A 16,066-nucleotide genomic window follows, 5' to 3' on the forward strand; every position below is an offset into this window, starting at 1 on the left:
ATATTACATGACATTACAATTCATAACACTATTCACAACACATTAAGTGTGAGCCCTCAGGCCACTAGCCTACTACCACATATCTACAATACAAAATCCATGTGTACGTGTATTTACGATGAAAAAAAATCATTAAAGTAGTTGGCAATATCTGTGGGTGTAACTAAGGATGGGAATGTTATTCCAATCAAACTAGCAAGGGCAATGATCACAAGTCAGTCATAACGTGACTAATAAGGTATCTATTTATGTAGCAAGAAATGTGAATCGCTTTGCTAGCTATGCTGAACTTGAACGACTGTTATTCAGTTAGCATTTCTCTTGCGTTTGCACATTCACTCTTCCTATCTACTCCAATTTCAGAACACTCTCATCTGAGTGTACCAGAGCACAGAATAACTGATGAATTTATGAACGCGCAACACCCACTGAATATGACCAGTTTCAGTAAGCGTAGGCAAAAAAAGTAATAGTTAGTCACGAATGCTCCAGATAACATTTAAACAGCCTAACCTGGTCATAGTGAGGTGTTCTCTCATTCAGTCTAGAAGCAGCTAACTAGTAAGCTAGACAACTTTAGCCAGTTAGCTTGGGTGCTTGGTTGGGACAAGCATGCATTGGCAGGCAAGCAGCAGAAGGACGAGTAGGCTACTATTCCCCATCGTTTATCAGTGCAATTTTGATGGCCAACTAGCTGAAAAAGTTTAAGAGGGTTTATCTAATGTTCCCTCGTTAGAATTTAGCTCACCTCGCTCTGGCTAGCATTCGTTTTTGATCTTGTTGTTGATGTGCATAACTGAGGGAGAGAGAGCCTACCTTTTCATGGTTGTTTGATCAATAGGACTGTAAAGTTCCCAAATGTAAGAGGACTCCCATGGTGTTTACATATTTGCAGATATCCATTCAGGTGTATTTTGCGTTCTAATGATCTAAAGTCGCGCTGTTGCTACTGGCTGTAAACACACAGTCCAGTTCAAAGTGAATGATGGCAGGCCCGTTTGGCAAATGGCTTATTTGCATGAAGGCCTACTGAATTGTCCAAATGCACTGCCGATTTCCCACTCTATATTGCTAAATCATTTCCACAAATGCCTTAGTATACGTCATCCCCAAACATTCTAAGAACTTATAAAAAAACGTAAGAAGGACCATATCTAAGTCCTCGCTTGACAGAAAAAAAAAGTTGTATATTCTTCCGGCTGGTGTATATGAACAGATTACAATAAGATGTCACGTTGATAAAATGCCATTAGCTCCATTTTAAATATAGAATTAATTGATCGAATGACTGGGTCGCATCTCTAGCAACCAAAAGATGAGAAGGTATGAACTAGCTTATTTTTTTCTACTGATAAATGTGTGCTTTAGTATTGTTTCACTTGGTAACAACTCCGCCTCATCCAGCTGCGTTGTCCATTATTTCCAATCAAAATTTGACTTCCGCTTTTAACCCAACCCCTCCAAAAGACACACAAACCCTCCGGTTACTAAGCGCTAGGCTACCTACTGCCCCGTGTAGAACATATTCTTCTGTAATGTATCTTCTGAAAGACATTAGTGTTGAAGATTGCAGCTAATTCCAGTTTAGAATGACTTTGAGAGATCTAAAGCGCATTAAAGGAGGCCAAAGTCCCCAAATAAGATGAAAAGATTTGTTCTGGCGTGATATCCCTTAAACCTTTTACTGCAGTGGGCTAAATCAGGGTCACATTGAGTGTTTCTTGGTAGTCTTAAACAAATATACTTTGAAACAAAAGTATATACCTCACACACATGGTTATGGGCTTACAAAAAAACAGACACCTGTACTATTTCAGATATGGAATTGAAATGTACTTTTGAGTTTTTATCCCAATATTACACTTATTACACTTATACATCACAGAAGACTGAAATATACCAAAAACATTTGACATAGAAATTATGTTTATTATTATGAAATCATTACAAAAATTAATAACATTCCACCCATAAGGCCACTAGGTCATTTGACTGCAGGAAAGGGCAAGCATTATACTTCCCACACCATTAACATATTAATGGGAGGCAGATCCATGACTCCCACTGTGCAGAGGATTTGCTGTGGGACTTGGTATGACTTAGTATCACCGCCTCGTATGGCAACTGCTCGGCATCCGACCATAAGGGTAGTGGGTAGTGCGTATAGCCCAGTACATCACTGGGGCCAAGCTTCCTGCCATCCAGGACCTATATACTAGACGATGTGAGAGGAAGGCCCAAAAAATTGTCAAAGACTTCAGTCACCCATGTCATAGACTGTTCTCTCTGCCACCGCATGGAGCACCAAGCCTAGGTCCAAAAGGCTCCTTAACAGCTTCTATCCCCAAGCCATAAGACTGCTGAACAATTAATCAAATGGCCAACCTGGACTATTTGCATTGTCACACACTGCTGCTACTCGCTGTTTATTATCTGTGCGTAGTCACTTTATTTACCCCTACCTACATGTACAAATTATCTCGACTAACCTCTATCCCCCTGTCGCGTCCTGGCCAGTGTAAGGGTTAATTGTTATTGTAGTTTGGTCAGGACGTGGCAGAGGGTATTCGTTTTATGTGATTCGGGGTGGTGTGTTAGTTGTAGGGGATTTGATTTGTGTATTCCGGGGTTTTTGGGCACTGTTCCTTGTTATGTATGTCTATGATTGATCTAGCTGTTGTATGTCTATGTGTGGTCAATTGGGGTTGGGACTCTCAATTGAAGGCAGGTGTTGTCCATTTGCCTTTGATTGAGAGTCCCATATATTAGGGTGCGTTTGTATGTGTCTTTTGTGGGAGATTGTTGTGTGCACTGCGTTTGTTTGAGCCTGCCACACTGTTGCCGTTGTGAGTATTGTTTGTTGTTTTGTTTTTTCTCAAGTGGATACCTTACATGTTTTTATCAGTAATAAACATGAGTGTCCACAATCCCGCTGCATTTTGGTCCTCCTTTCCTCAACACAACGAAAACCGTGACACCCCCGCACATTGACTCGGTACCGGTACCCCCTGTATAGAGCCTCATTATTGTTATTTTTTTGTGTTACTTTAAAAAATATATTTTTCATTTTTAACTTTTGTTTATTTAGTAAATATTTTCGTTACTCTATTTTCTTAACTGAATTGTTAGGTAAGGGCTTGAGGGATTGTTAGTAAGCATTTCACGGTAAGGCCTACACCTGTTGTATGCGGCGCATGTGACAAATACATTTTATTTTATTTTATATGGTGGAACTCAAACTCTGGTATTGTAGTAGTAGAGACTAGGGTGTACTCAGTGCATGGGCAACCTAACCTTAGCATGGGAACGCTCCAACAACTCAGCGGTGGTTCATTTGACTAATTTCCATTTCTTACTGCCTCTGTTACATTCAGTCAGAATCAGACCGGGCTAAAGCCATCACAAAATCTATTGGGATGTTTATCGCTGCAGACATGAGGCCATACGCTGTTGTGGAAAACAAGTGTTTAAAAATATGGTGAAAGTGCTTGAGCCACGCTACAAAATCTCCACTTCAGTATGAAAATCGTGCCAGATCTTTATAAACAGGACAATATTAAAATTGTCGATAGATTTTCCAAGGCATCCTCTGTTGCCCTCACCACAGACGGGTGGACCTCCAGGACAATGGAAAGCTACGTGACTGTGACTGCTCACTACACCACAGAGGAGTGGGAGATGCGAAGTCCGGTGCTACAGATGAGAGTCACACAGGCACAAATCTGGCGCAGAGTGGAAGCTAGAGAGGCCCAATAGCAATATCTTAATCACCACAGATAATGCCAAGAACCAAGTAAATGCAGTGATAGAAGCTGGACTGGGGCCACAGATAGCTTGCTTTGCACATGTGATCAATTTAGCATCCCAAAGGGGAATCTCAGTGAACCAGATAGACCATCTCCTTAGATCAGGAAGGTGGATTACTTTTTCCACCAAAGCACAACAGCCTCTCATGTGCTTAAGACCAAGCAAGAAATGTTACAGCTACTGACCCACAAGCTCATACACCATGTCACAACAAGATGGAACTCCACTTATGTCATGTTGGAGCGCTATCTTGAGCAGCAGGCAGCTGTATACTCTGCACTGACAGACAAGACCCTGGAAAAAAAATAAAGACATCGTCACCTTGTCTGATGATGACGTGAAAGTGGCAGAGGAGGTCCTCCAGGTGCTCAAACCCCTCAAAACGGTTACAACCCTATTGAGCACTGAAACTGCACCGTCTGTGTCCATGATCCTACCTCTGAAAACAAGGATTCTACAATCCATGACCCCAAGTGAGGTAGACAGCACCATCACTAGAGAGGTCAAGGCTGCTATTAGAGAGGACCTGAACCCCAGATACCCCCCTTAATGTACAGGACTACCTTCATAGATGTACTGCACTGGATCCAAGGTTCAAGTCCCTGTCTCAGCTAGACCCTGCCCTACACCGGAGGACATACAGTGATCTCACCACTGAGATTGTGGCCACTGAAGAGGTAAACAAATAAATAAGAGTGAATTACTTAAACAATAAATATACTGCAGGCTAATCTTAGTCTATGCTATTGCTATTAGAATCATCCATTTTTGATTTGGCATAATAAAGGCTCTTATTAAGTGTTACTGCCACATTCATAGTTCTATGAAATATGAAAATAAATAATGAGTTATTTTAATAGATCAAGTCATTTTTTTCTGCAGGGTCAAGCCACAGAGCTGACAGGAGTAGACTCAGAGGCATCTCCTCCACAAAATAATTCGGAAATGAAGGAGCTTTTCGGGGAGACCTTTGCGGAGCAAGGACACAGGCAAGACGTTTGCCAACACCATCAAAGAAGAGGTGACATCCTACAAGGCAGCAAGCGGCATTCCAGTGGATGGTGGTACACTGGCATGGAGGAAAAGCAATGAGTGTAAATGCCCTCACATTGCCATGATGGCAAGATGCTACCTGGCTGTGCCTGGCACTTCAGTTCCTGGCGAGAGGGTGTTCTCCACAGCAGGGGACATAGTGACTGCAAAGAGGTCTACCCTCTCCCCAGACATCTTCATCTTTTTGAAAAATAATTTTAAGTTATAAGCTCAGGTCTGCTTTGCTTTCTTTCTTTTTTGACTTTTCTTTGAGGATGTGGACACAGGCTATTTTTTCATTCACTATTGTTCAAAGGAAGAAGGTATCATGTCTCATATTGCACTTTAATTTAACAATCGAGTATTGAATATATTATTTTAATATTTTATTTAAACATTGAAAAGTTCCTTGCTTTAAGTGTTCTTTAAGTAATAAATGGAAAGCAAAGTTATATTTGATCCGAAAAATGATCCGATCCGTGACTCAAAACCGTGATCCTATCCGAACCGTGAGTTTTGTGATCCGTTGCACCACTAGTTATTTATAATAAAAGTGACTCCAAAATGACCCAATACATTTTATTGGGCACAAAATAATCTGAAACACAACCAAAACTAACTGCATATGCATCCAACAAGTTTGTAGAGTCACATGCTTGATGTAGTCATTGCATGCTAGGAATATTTGACCAAATACTAAACTTTAGACAATTTTATTTATAAGAATCTTTAGGGGTGTCAATGATTTTGGCTCCTACCTTGTTGAGAAAAAATATTTTGTCTGGTTCATTATTGTTTGAGCGAGGGAGAGAGAAAGATAACTGCAGATTTAAGGTGAATTTATTTCAATCCCAGGGCTCATTTGAGTTTCAGGAAAATTCTCAGCGACAACAGAGTGGTCAAATTAAGATATCACATCTGTAAATGGACAAAGACTCCCGTGTGGGATGGGACACTGTGGACCAAAGAATCTGTACCCAAAGCAGATAGCACTCGACACCAGGCCTTCCTGCTGTTAATCTCCGAAGGGATGGTGGCCGGAGCTACTGTGCCATGGACTTTTTAATGGCAGAATAAGGTACCCGGGGGGTTGGACTTATCTAAGTTGTGCACGGAGAATATTATGCCTGCAAAAAAATGTACTGGCAAGAAGAGGATGAGTCCTGTCACGGTAAGGGTCAAATATGCACCACAACATCCCATCAATCTCTCTGCGTGACTCCTGAAGGGCACAGTGCTTAGTGCATGTGGTGCTGATTGCTGCATCACTGGTGCCACACAGCAGCACTGTGGCAGTGTCCATTTGAATTTCAAAACTTCTGTAGAGAATTCCAATGCTTCTGAGTAATGCATGGGGAGTTGTTATTGAGTATTGATGTGCCTCAACTAAACAACCAATGGAGAATTGCTTTATCTCTCTCGCTCTCTCTCACACATGCGTTTGGTCACACACACACACGCACGCACACACACACAAACACACATACACACAGAAAATACGGTAACACTTTACTTGACACTCAGTGTCATAACACGTTATGGTCATAACCATGTCATAAAAGCTGACATAACTTGTCATAACCTGTCATAATATGATCAGAACACAGTCATTACTCATATTTACACCTGTTGTGACATACAGTATATTGCATTATTTATGGCTGGTTATGACACCTACATAAGACTGTCAAAATCTTTTCAACAACAACAAAACATTCCTGCCAAGAAGATTCCTTTTGTTGTTGTTGTAATGAATTATTTACAGTCATGTTTTTTTCATCATATTTTAAATAACCTGTAGAAAATACACTTCATGACACTGTCATGAAGGATTATGACCATTCTGTGTCACTTTACTTGGACTAAGAAAATATATTTTATGACACTGTCAAGAAGCATTATGACCAGCCTGTGTCAATTTACTTGGACTAAGAAAATATATTTTACGACACTGTCAAGAAGCATTATTGTCACGGGCGTCGTAAGGATTGGACCAAGGTGCAGCGGGAACGTGTATACTCATCTTCTTTATTTATTTAAAAGAAGGAAAAAAACAAAAGAAACACGTATGCAAAAAAACAACGACTGACACTAAACAGTCCTGTCAGGTGCACAGACACAAAACAGGAGACAACTACCCACAAATCCCATTACAAAAACACCCCTATACATAGGACCTTCAATCAGAAGCAACGAGGAGCAGCTGCTTCCAATTGAAGGTCAACCTCATAAACTAAACATAGAAATAGAAAGACTCTAGAACTAACATAGAAATACACTTACATAGAACATAGACCAAAAAACCCCGGCACACATAAAACAAACACCCCTCTGACATAAGCACATAGCCCAACAAACTCCGAACCACATAAAACAAACACCCCCTGCCACGTCCTGACCAAACTACAATAACAAATAACCCCTTTACTGGTCAGGACGTGACAATTATGACCTTCCTGTGTCACTTTACTTGGACTAAGAGAATACACTTTATGACACTGTCCAGAAGCATTATGAGTCATAATTCATATCAAATCAAATTGTATTGTTCACTTACATGTGATTAGCAGATGTTATTGCGGGTGTAGCGAAATGCTTGTGCTTTTAGCTCCGACAGTGCAGTAATATCTAACAAGTAATATCTAACAAATTACACAACATGTACCCAATACACACACATCTAAGTAGGAATGAATTAAGACTATATATATATATATGGACGAGTGATGTCAGAGCAGAATGGACTAAGATACTGTCACACCCTGATCTGTTTCACCTGTCTTTGTGATTGTCTCCACCCCCCTCCAGGTGTCGCCCATCTTCCCCATTATCCCCTGTGTATTTATACCTGTGTTCTCTGTTTGTCTGTTGCCAGTTCGTCTTGTTTGTCAAGTTAACCAGTGTTTTTGTGTCTCAGCTCCTGCTTCTCCCAGTCTCTCTTTTTCTCACCCTCCTGGTTTTGACCCTTGCCTGTCCTAACTCTGAGCCCGCCTACCTGACCACTCTGCCTGCCCCTGACCCTGAGCCTGCCGACTGGTACCTTTGCCTCACCTCTGGATTTTTGACCTCTGCTTACCCTGACCCTGAGCCTGCCTGTCGTCCGGTACCGTTGCCCCACCTCTGGTTTATTGACCCCTGCCTGGCTTGGCCTGTCTATTGCCTGCCCCTGTTGGATTATTAAACCATTGTTAATTCAACGTTATCTGCATCTGGGTCTTACCTTCATACCTGATAGATACAGTAGAATAGTATAGAAAAAACAGTGCATACAAATGAGATAAGTAATGCAAGATATGTAAGCATTATTAAGTGAATGAGATAACGTATAAAAGTATAGAAAACAGTATATACACATAAGATGAGTAATGCTAGATATGTAAACATTAAGTGACTAAGATACCGTAGAATAGTATAGAACACAGTATATACATATGAGATGAGTAATGCAAGATATTTAAACATTATTAAGTGACTAAGATACCATAGAATAGTATAGAATACAGTATATACAGTGGCAAGAAAAAGTATGTGAACCCTTTGGAATTACCTGGATTTCTGCATAAATTGGTCATAAAATTTGATCTGATCTTCATCTAAGTCACAACAATAGACAAACATAGTGTGCTTAAACTAATAACACACAAATTATTGTATTTTTATTGTTATTTTGAATACATCATTTAAACATTCACAGTGTAGGTTGGAAAAAGTATGTGAACCCCTAGGCTAATGACTTCTCCAAAAGCTAATTGGAGTCAGGAGTCAGCTAACCTGGAGTCCAATCAATGAGACGAGATTGGAGATGTTGGTTAGAGCTGCCTTGCCACATAAAAAACACCCACAAAATTTGAGTTTGCTATTCACAAGAATCATTGCCTGGTGTGAACTATGCCACAAACAAAAGAGATCTCAGAAGAACTGAGATTAAGAATTGTTGACTTGCATAAAGCTGGAAAGGGTTACAAAAGTATCTCTAAAAGCCTTGATGTTCATCAGTCCACGGTAAGACAAATTGTCTGTAAATGGAGAACAGTTCAGCAATGTTGCTACTCTCCCTAGAAGTGGCCATCCTACAAAGATGACTGCAAGAGCACAGCGCAGAATACTCAATGAGGTTAAGAAGAATCCTAGAGTGTCAGCTAAAGACTTACAGAAATCATTGGAACATGCTAGCATCTCTGTCTACGATACGTAAAACACTAAACAAGAATGGTGTCCATGGGAGGACACCACGGAAAATGCCACTGCTCTACAAAAAAAACATAACTGCACGTCTGAAGTTTGCAAAAGTGCACCTGGATGTTCCACAGCGCTACTGGTAAAATATTCTGTGGACAGATGAAACTACAGTTGAGTTGTTTGGAAGGAACAAACAGCACTATGTGTGGAGAAAAAAAGGCACAGCACACCAACATCAAAACCTCATCCCATCTGCAAAGTATGGTGGAGGGAGCATCGTGGTTTGGTGCTGCTTTGCGGCCTCAGGGCCTGGACAGCTTGCTATCATCGACGGAAAAATGAATTCCCAAGTTTATCAAGACATTTTGCAGGTGAATGTTAGGCTATCTGTCCGCCAACAGAAGCTCAACAGAAGTTGGGTGATAGAATAGGTCAATGACCCAAAAAACAGAAGTAAATCAACAACAGAATGGCTTCAACAGAAGAAAATACATCTTCTGGAGTGGCCCAGTCAGAGTCCCGATTGACCTCAAGAGTACAGTTCACACCAGACATCCCAAGAATATTGCTGAACTGAAACAGTTTTGTAAGGAGGAATGGTCCAAAATTCCTCCTGACCGTTGTGCAGGTCTGATCTGCAACTACAGAAAACGTTTGGTTGAGGTTATTGCTGCCAAAGGAGGGTCAACCAGTTATTAAATCCAAGGGTTCACATACTTTTTTCATCCTGCACTGTAAATGTTTACACGGTGTGTTCAATAAAGACATGAAAACGTATAATTGTTTGTGTGTTATTAGTTTAGGCAGACTGTGCTTGCCTATTGTTGAAGATCAGATCAAATTTTAAGACCAATTTATGGAGAAATCAGGTATTTCCAAAGGGTTCACATACTTTTTCTTGCCACTGTACATATGAGATGAGTAATGCCAGATATGTAAACATTATTGAAGTGACTAGTGTTCCATTCCTTAAAGTGGCCAGTGATTCCTAGTCTATGTCTATAGGCAGCAGCCTCTAATGTGCTAGTGATGGCTGGTTAACAGTCTGATGGCCTTGAGATAGAAGCTGTTTTTCAGTCTCTCTGTCCCAGATTTGATGCACCTGTACTGACCTCGCCTTCTGGATGATAAAGGGGTGAACAGGCAATGGCTCGGGTGGTTGATGTCCTTGATGATCTTTTTGGCCTTCCTGTGATATCAGGTGCTGTAGGTGTCCTGGAGGGCCAGTAGTTTGCCCCCAGTAATGTGTTGGGCAGACCGCACCACCCTCTGGAGAGCCTTGCCGTACCAGGCGGTGATACAGCCCGACAGGATGCTTTCAATTGTGCATCTGTAAAAATTTGTGAGGGTTTTAGGTGACAAGCCAAATTTCTTTAGCCTCCTGAGGTTGAAGAGGCTCTGTTGCGCCTTCTTCACCACACTGTCTGTGTGGGTGGTCCATTTCAGTTTGTCAGTGACGTGTACGCCAAGGAACTTGAAGCTTTCCACCTTTTCCACTGCGGTCCCGTTGATGTAGATATGGGGGTGCACCCTCTGCTGTTTCCTGAAGTCCACGATCATCATCATTTATGACCATCATAATTATATAAGCCACATAGGCCTATCACGTACATGCCCTTATATCAGTCATCAGTAAAAAAAAAGGTGTCTTGTCCTGCTCCTGAAATCTGCTCCTGCATTCATCCTAGTCATCAGCAACAGAGCATTGGGGTAGGTGCATGTCTGACATCAATGTGTGCGCAATTACAATGATAATTTAATATGGTCAATTTAAAAAATATATATTTAACATAAACATACTGTTGACACGTAGGCTATGGTGTAATGGAATGTTTTGACTTGTGTGGTAGGTTTTGTGGGTTTTCACACTTTTATGTAGGTGTCATAACCAGCCATGAAATAACTACCGCGGTAGCTTTTGTGGGATTTTACACTCTTATGTAGGTGTCATAACCAGCCATACAATAATGCAATACATGTCAAAATAGGTCTAAATATATGTGTCATGACAGTGTAATGACCATATTATAACAGGTTATGACAAATCATGTCAGCTGTTATGGCATGGTTATGACGCTGGGTGTCAAGTAAAGTGTTACCAAAAATCCTTTACACTGGACCCAGCAACACCTCATTTTACCATTGTCTGAAAACATTTTTAACAATGTCTCATACTGTCATCTGACTGTATATTCAGCATCTGTACATAGTAACCACAGGTCCTAGGCAGTCACTGTAACTATTCTACTGTAACTTATCTTAATTACCTGCTAATGAGGAGCATGATGAACACTCTTCCTCCAGAGCGGAGAACAGCCATCATTGCTGGAGGTATGGAGGCGTCTGGTGAAGTCTATCTGAAAAAAGAGAAAAGAGAAAACGCAACCCCTAAATATAGGTACACTCAGGCGTTTGTGCATGTTCAATGCCTGCAGTACTTCACATATGGTCATCGACTGAATAATATTTCCAAAATATTGGAACCCTTGATAAAGGAGAAAAAAAGCCTGTATATTATTAATAACAAATACTGAGGTATATTGTATACTCCCCAAAAATTATATTATTTTATACTAATACAATTGCTCAGAGAAATAGATTTTGTTTAAAACCTCTTAAATGTAACTAAATGTAATCGAAAATGTAATCTAAGTCATCCCAGAAATAAATTATTTATCATGAGAGGGCCATAAACAATAACTAGTAATGCTACATGCTGCAAAAAAAGGCTAAAATCTTACCTTTCAAAAAATGTTACTTTCTGGTAAAATGAATTCTACATTACTGAGGTGAAATCATTTTTGAGGACACAAGCTCAAGTGCACATCCCAAATATGATAAAAAATATAGAAATATATGATGCATTTCCAACTCAACAAAACTGAATGAATTAGGCTTGAAATGACTTTGATTTTTTCTAAATCAATTTATAAAACGACTTATTATAACATTTCATCTTCCTTATAACTGTAAAAAACATATTTGTATATTTAGTGATTGAGAAAGTGTCACGGTTGTCGAAAGGAGCGGACCAAAGTGCAGCGTGGTTGTAGTTCCACATTTTATTAAATCCGTGAAACTTTGCAATACACAAATAACTGAATAAACAAAACAACAAACCGTGACGCAGAGAGAAACAAACACTACTCAAAATATAATCACCCACAAAACTCAGGAAGAAAAACCCCTACTAAATATGATCTCCAATTAGAGACAACGAGGACCAGCTGCCTCCAATTGGAGATCACCCCAAACAAGCCAACATAGAAATACAAAAACTAGAACCTAAGAACATAGAAATAGAAAACATAGAAAAACACAAAACACCCCCTGTCACACCCTGACCTATTCTACCATAGAAAATTACATCTTACTATAGTCAGGACGTGACAGAAAGTATGCATATGCTTCTGTTTTTCAACGCCAAACACACCAAAGAGCTCTATTTTCATGTAATTTCACCAAAACACTTGTTCCAATCCAAGTGCCATTTATCAAACTCCAGGACGTATTATGGTCAGATGACATTAAAATGAGCTCTTTGGCCATGCATACCTGTTGTGGATTTGGCATAGAAAAATGGAAGTATATGCAGAAAAGTACCTCATACCTACTATGAAATATGGTGGTGGATATTTGATGTTATTGGGCTATTCTGCTTCCACTGATCATGGGGCTGGGGTTAAGGTCAACGGCATCATGAACTTTGCCAAGTACGAGGACATTTTAGCCAAAAACCTGGTTGCCTCTGCAAGAAGGCTGACACTTGGCCACAAGTGGATCTTCCAGCAAGACAATTAACCCAATCCACAAAGAAATTGTTAAATGAACACAAAATCAAGATTTGCAATGGCCATCAAATCAAATTTTATTTGACACATGTGCCGAATACAACAGGTGTAGAACTTACAGTGAAATGCTTACATACAAGCCCTAAACCAACAATGCAGTTTTAAGAAAATACAAAAAAAAGTTAGAGATAAGAATAACAAATAATTAAAGAGCACCAGTAAATAACAATAGCGGGGCTATATACAGGGGGTACCGGTATAGAGTCAATGTGCGGGGGCACCGGTGTCGAGGTAATTGAGGTAATATGTACATGTAGGTAGAGTTTAAAGAGACTATGTATTGTAGCAGCAGTGTATTGGGGGGGGGGGGAGATGGCTTGAGGTTAGAAGCTGTTTAGAAGCTACTTGGAGCTAGGGCACAGGGACTATGGTGGTCTGCTTGAAACATGTTGGTATTACAGACTCAATTAGGGACATGTTGAAAATGTCAGTGAAGACACCTGCCAGTTGGTTAGCACATGCCCGGAGCACACGTCCTGGTAATCTGTCTGGCCCCGCAGCCTTGTGAATGTTGACCTGTTTAAAGGTTGGAAGACGAGGAAAAATGTGACATTTCCAGCTATGTGATCAAGCTGATATCGGGAGAGCTTGTGTGGATGTATCACCAGAGGATCTGGAGTGATGCCATCAGATCGGTGTGAAAAAAAAACGCTAAATACCCTCGCCAGGTCATCTTTAAGATCTGTGTGAACTATTATCTCAAAGTCAACATTCTGAAAACACAGCATATGGTTCTCGAACACTTAAAGAGATTGTTAGAAGATGTGGTTTTCTTGCAAGTTACATAAAAAAATAGAAATGTAATATTTAAAGAGGAGCAGAGTTGGAGAGGCCTATGTTGCCACCTATTGTGTTGACAGCAGAGGCGTATGGATCCTGATCAATAAGAATACACAATTTTTCCTTCTATCCAAACAGAAGGCCATTTTCTAATGTTGAATTGTACCTTACATGGTGAGAAATACACATTGATTTCATTGTATATCCCACCAGGGGCAAATCTGGTGATTTTAGATAGAATTTGAGCTATATTGGATCAAATCCAGACTGGAATTATTATTTTCAGCAGGTGACCTAAATCATACATTGAGAGACGTAGTAATAGAAAAGGCACATTTAGGGACCCTCCAAAGAGGCTGAAAAATGTAATCTCAACAAATAATTTACAGGACACCTAGAGATTACTATTCCTATTACTATTCCTTTATTCTCAAAGTAAGAAAACCTATTCAAGAATTGACTACATCGGATCATTCTCTGGTATCATGTTTAATCACACACACTGAAAATAGACGTAGCGACAGAATTTAGAGAATGAACAGAGCACATCTTCTGGGCCCAAAATGTATTAAATACCTAAACGAAAAAATAAAAACCTTTACCATTAAAAATATAGACATAGAGGACAGAGAAAAGCAGACCCCAGACATAACTTGGGATACCTTTAAGGCGTACATTAGGGGTAATCTCTTGCTCTGCAAAAGTTAAATCTGAATTAGAAATTCAAATGAATAAATACAAATCACTATCTTAGAAAAAGCTCATTAAAAATCTTTACAAGGTGAAGAAGAAATGAATAGGAATACATTATTTTCCTTTTGAAGAGAGACAACTACAGGTTAAACTCAATTAACCTATTTGCACGGCCGGATAAAAAACGTACCCGAATTAATCTGGTTATTACTACTGCCCAAAAACTAGAATATGCATATAATTATTGGCTTTGGATAGAAAACACCCTAAAGTTTCTAAAACTGTTTGAATGGTGTCTGTGAGTATAACAGAACTCATATGGCAGGCAAAAACCTGAGAAGATTCCTTACAGGAAGCGCCCTCTCTGACCATTTCTTGGGCTTCTACACTCTCTTTATTGAAAACTGGAGGATCTCTGCTGTAACGTGACACTTCCTACGGCTCCCATAGGCTCTCAGAAGGCGGCAAAAGGCTGAATGATGTCTTTGCAGGCCCTGGCTGAAAAACACTAGCGCATTTGGATAATGGTCGATCAGAGAACAATGAGACTGAGGCGCGTGCACGAGGTGACACCATGTTTTTATTTTCTCTGTCTTTGAACGTAAACAGGGTTTCCCGGTCGGAATATTATCGCTTTTTTACGAGAAAAATCGCATAAAAATTGATTTTAAACAGCGGTTGACATGCTTCGAGGTACGGTAATGGAATATTTAGAAATGTTTTGTCACGAAACGCGTCGGGCGCGTCACCCTTCGTCACCCTTCGGATAGTGTCTTGAACGCACGAACAAAACAGAAGATATTTGAACATAACTATGGATTATTTTGAACCAAACCAACATTTGTTATTGAAGTAGAAGTCCTGGGAGTGCATTCTGACGAAGAACAGCAAAGGTAATCACATTTTTCTAATAGTAAATCGGAGTTTGGTGAGGGCCAAACTTGGTGGGTGTCAAATTAGCTAGCCCGTGATGGCTGGGCTATCTACTCAGAATATTGCAAAATGTGCTTTTGCTGAAAAGCTATTTTAAAATCGGACATAGCGATTGTATAAAGGAGTTCTGTATCTATAATTCTTAAAATAATTGTTATGTTTTTTGTGAACGTTTATCGTGAGTAATTTAGTAAATTCACCGGAAGTTTGCGGTGGGTATGCTAGTTCTGAACGTCACATGCTAATGTAAAAAGCTGTTTTTTGATATAAATATGAACTTGATTGAACAAAACATGCATTTATTGTATAACATAATGTCCTAGAAGTGTCATCTGATGAAGATCATCAAAGGTTAGTGCTGCATTTAGCTGTGGTTTGGGTTTATGTGACATTATATGCTAGCTTGAAAAATGGGTGTCTGATTATTTCTGGCTGGGTACTCTGCTGACATAATCTAATGTTTTGCTTTCGTTGTAAAGCCTTTTTGAAATCGGACAGTGTGGTTAGATTAACGAGAGTCTTGTCTTTAAAATGGTGTAAAATAGTCATATGTTTGAGAAATTGAAGTAATAGCATTTCTAAGGTATTTGAATAACGCGCCACGGGATTCCACTGGCTGTTGAGTAGGTGGGACGATTTCGTCCCACATACCCTAGAGAGGATAAAGCATGCTACTTAATGGTGTTATGTTCTTATTTTTCAGTAAATAACCCACAAACACTAGAGAAGCTTTAACAAAGTTTAATTCTTCCCAAAGGTTCTGTACAGATGTAATCAGACAGCAAAACATT

General features: G+C 39.8%; 1 protein-coding gene across 1 annotated transcript in view; it reads right to left on the reverse strand.

Moving 5' to 3' along the window:
- Nucleotides 1-16,066, reverse strand: part of LOC106604947 (gamma-aminobutyric acid receptor subunit pi-like) — a 98,287-nt gene that overhangs the window by 55,942 nt on the left and 26,279 nt on the right. Inside the window, exon 2 of the mRNA XM_014200111.3 lies at nucleotides 11,286-11,375. Coding sequence (XP_014055586.1) covers nucleotides 11,286-11,341 — 56 coding nt within the window. The 5' untranslated portion in view covers nucleotides 11,342-11,375. The remainder of the gene's footprint in view (nucleotides 1-11,285; nucleotides 11,376-16,066) is intronic.

Source organism: Salmo salar, chromosome 01 (genome assembly GCF_965601325.2).
Source record: "Salmo salar chromosome 01, fSalSal1, whole genome shotgun sequence".
In the NCBI taxonomy this organism is placed as follows: domain Eukaryota; kingdom Metazoa; phylum Chordata; class Actinopteri; order Salmoniformes; family Salmonidae; genus Salmo; species Salmo salar.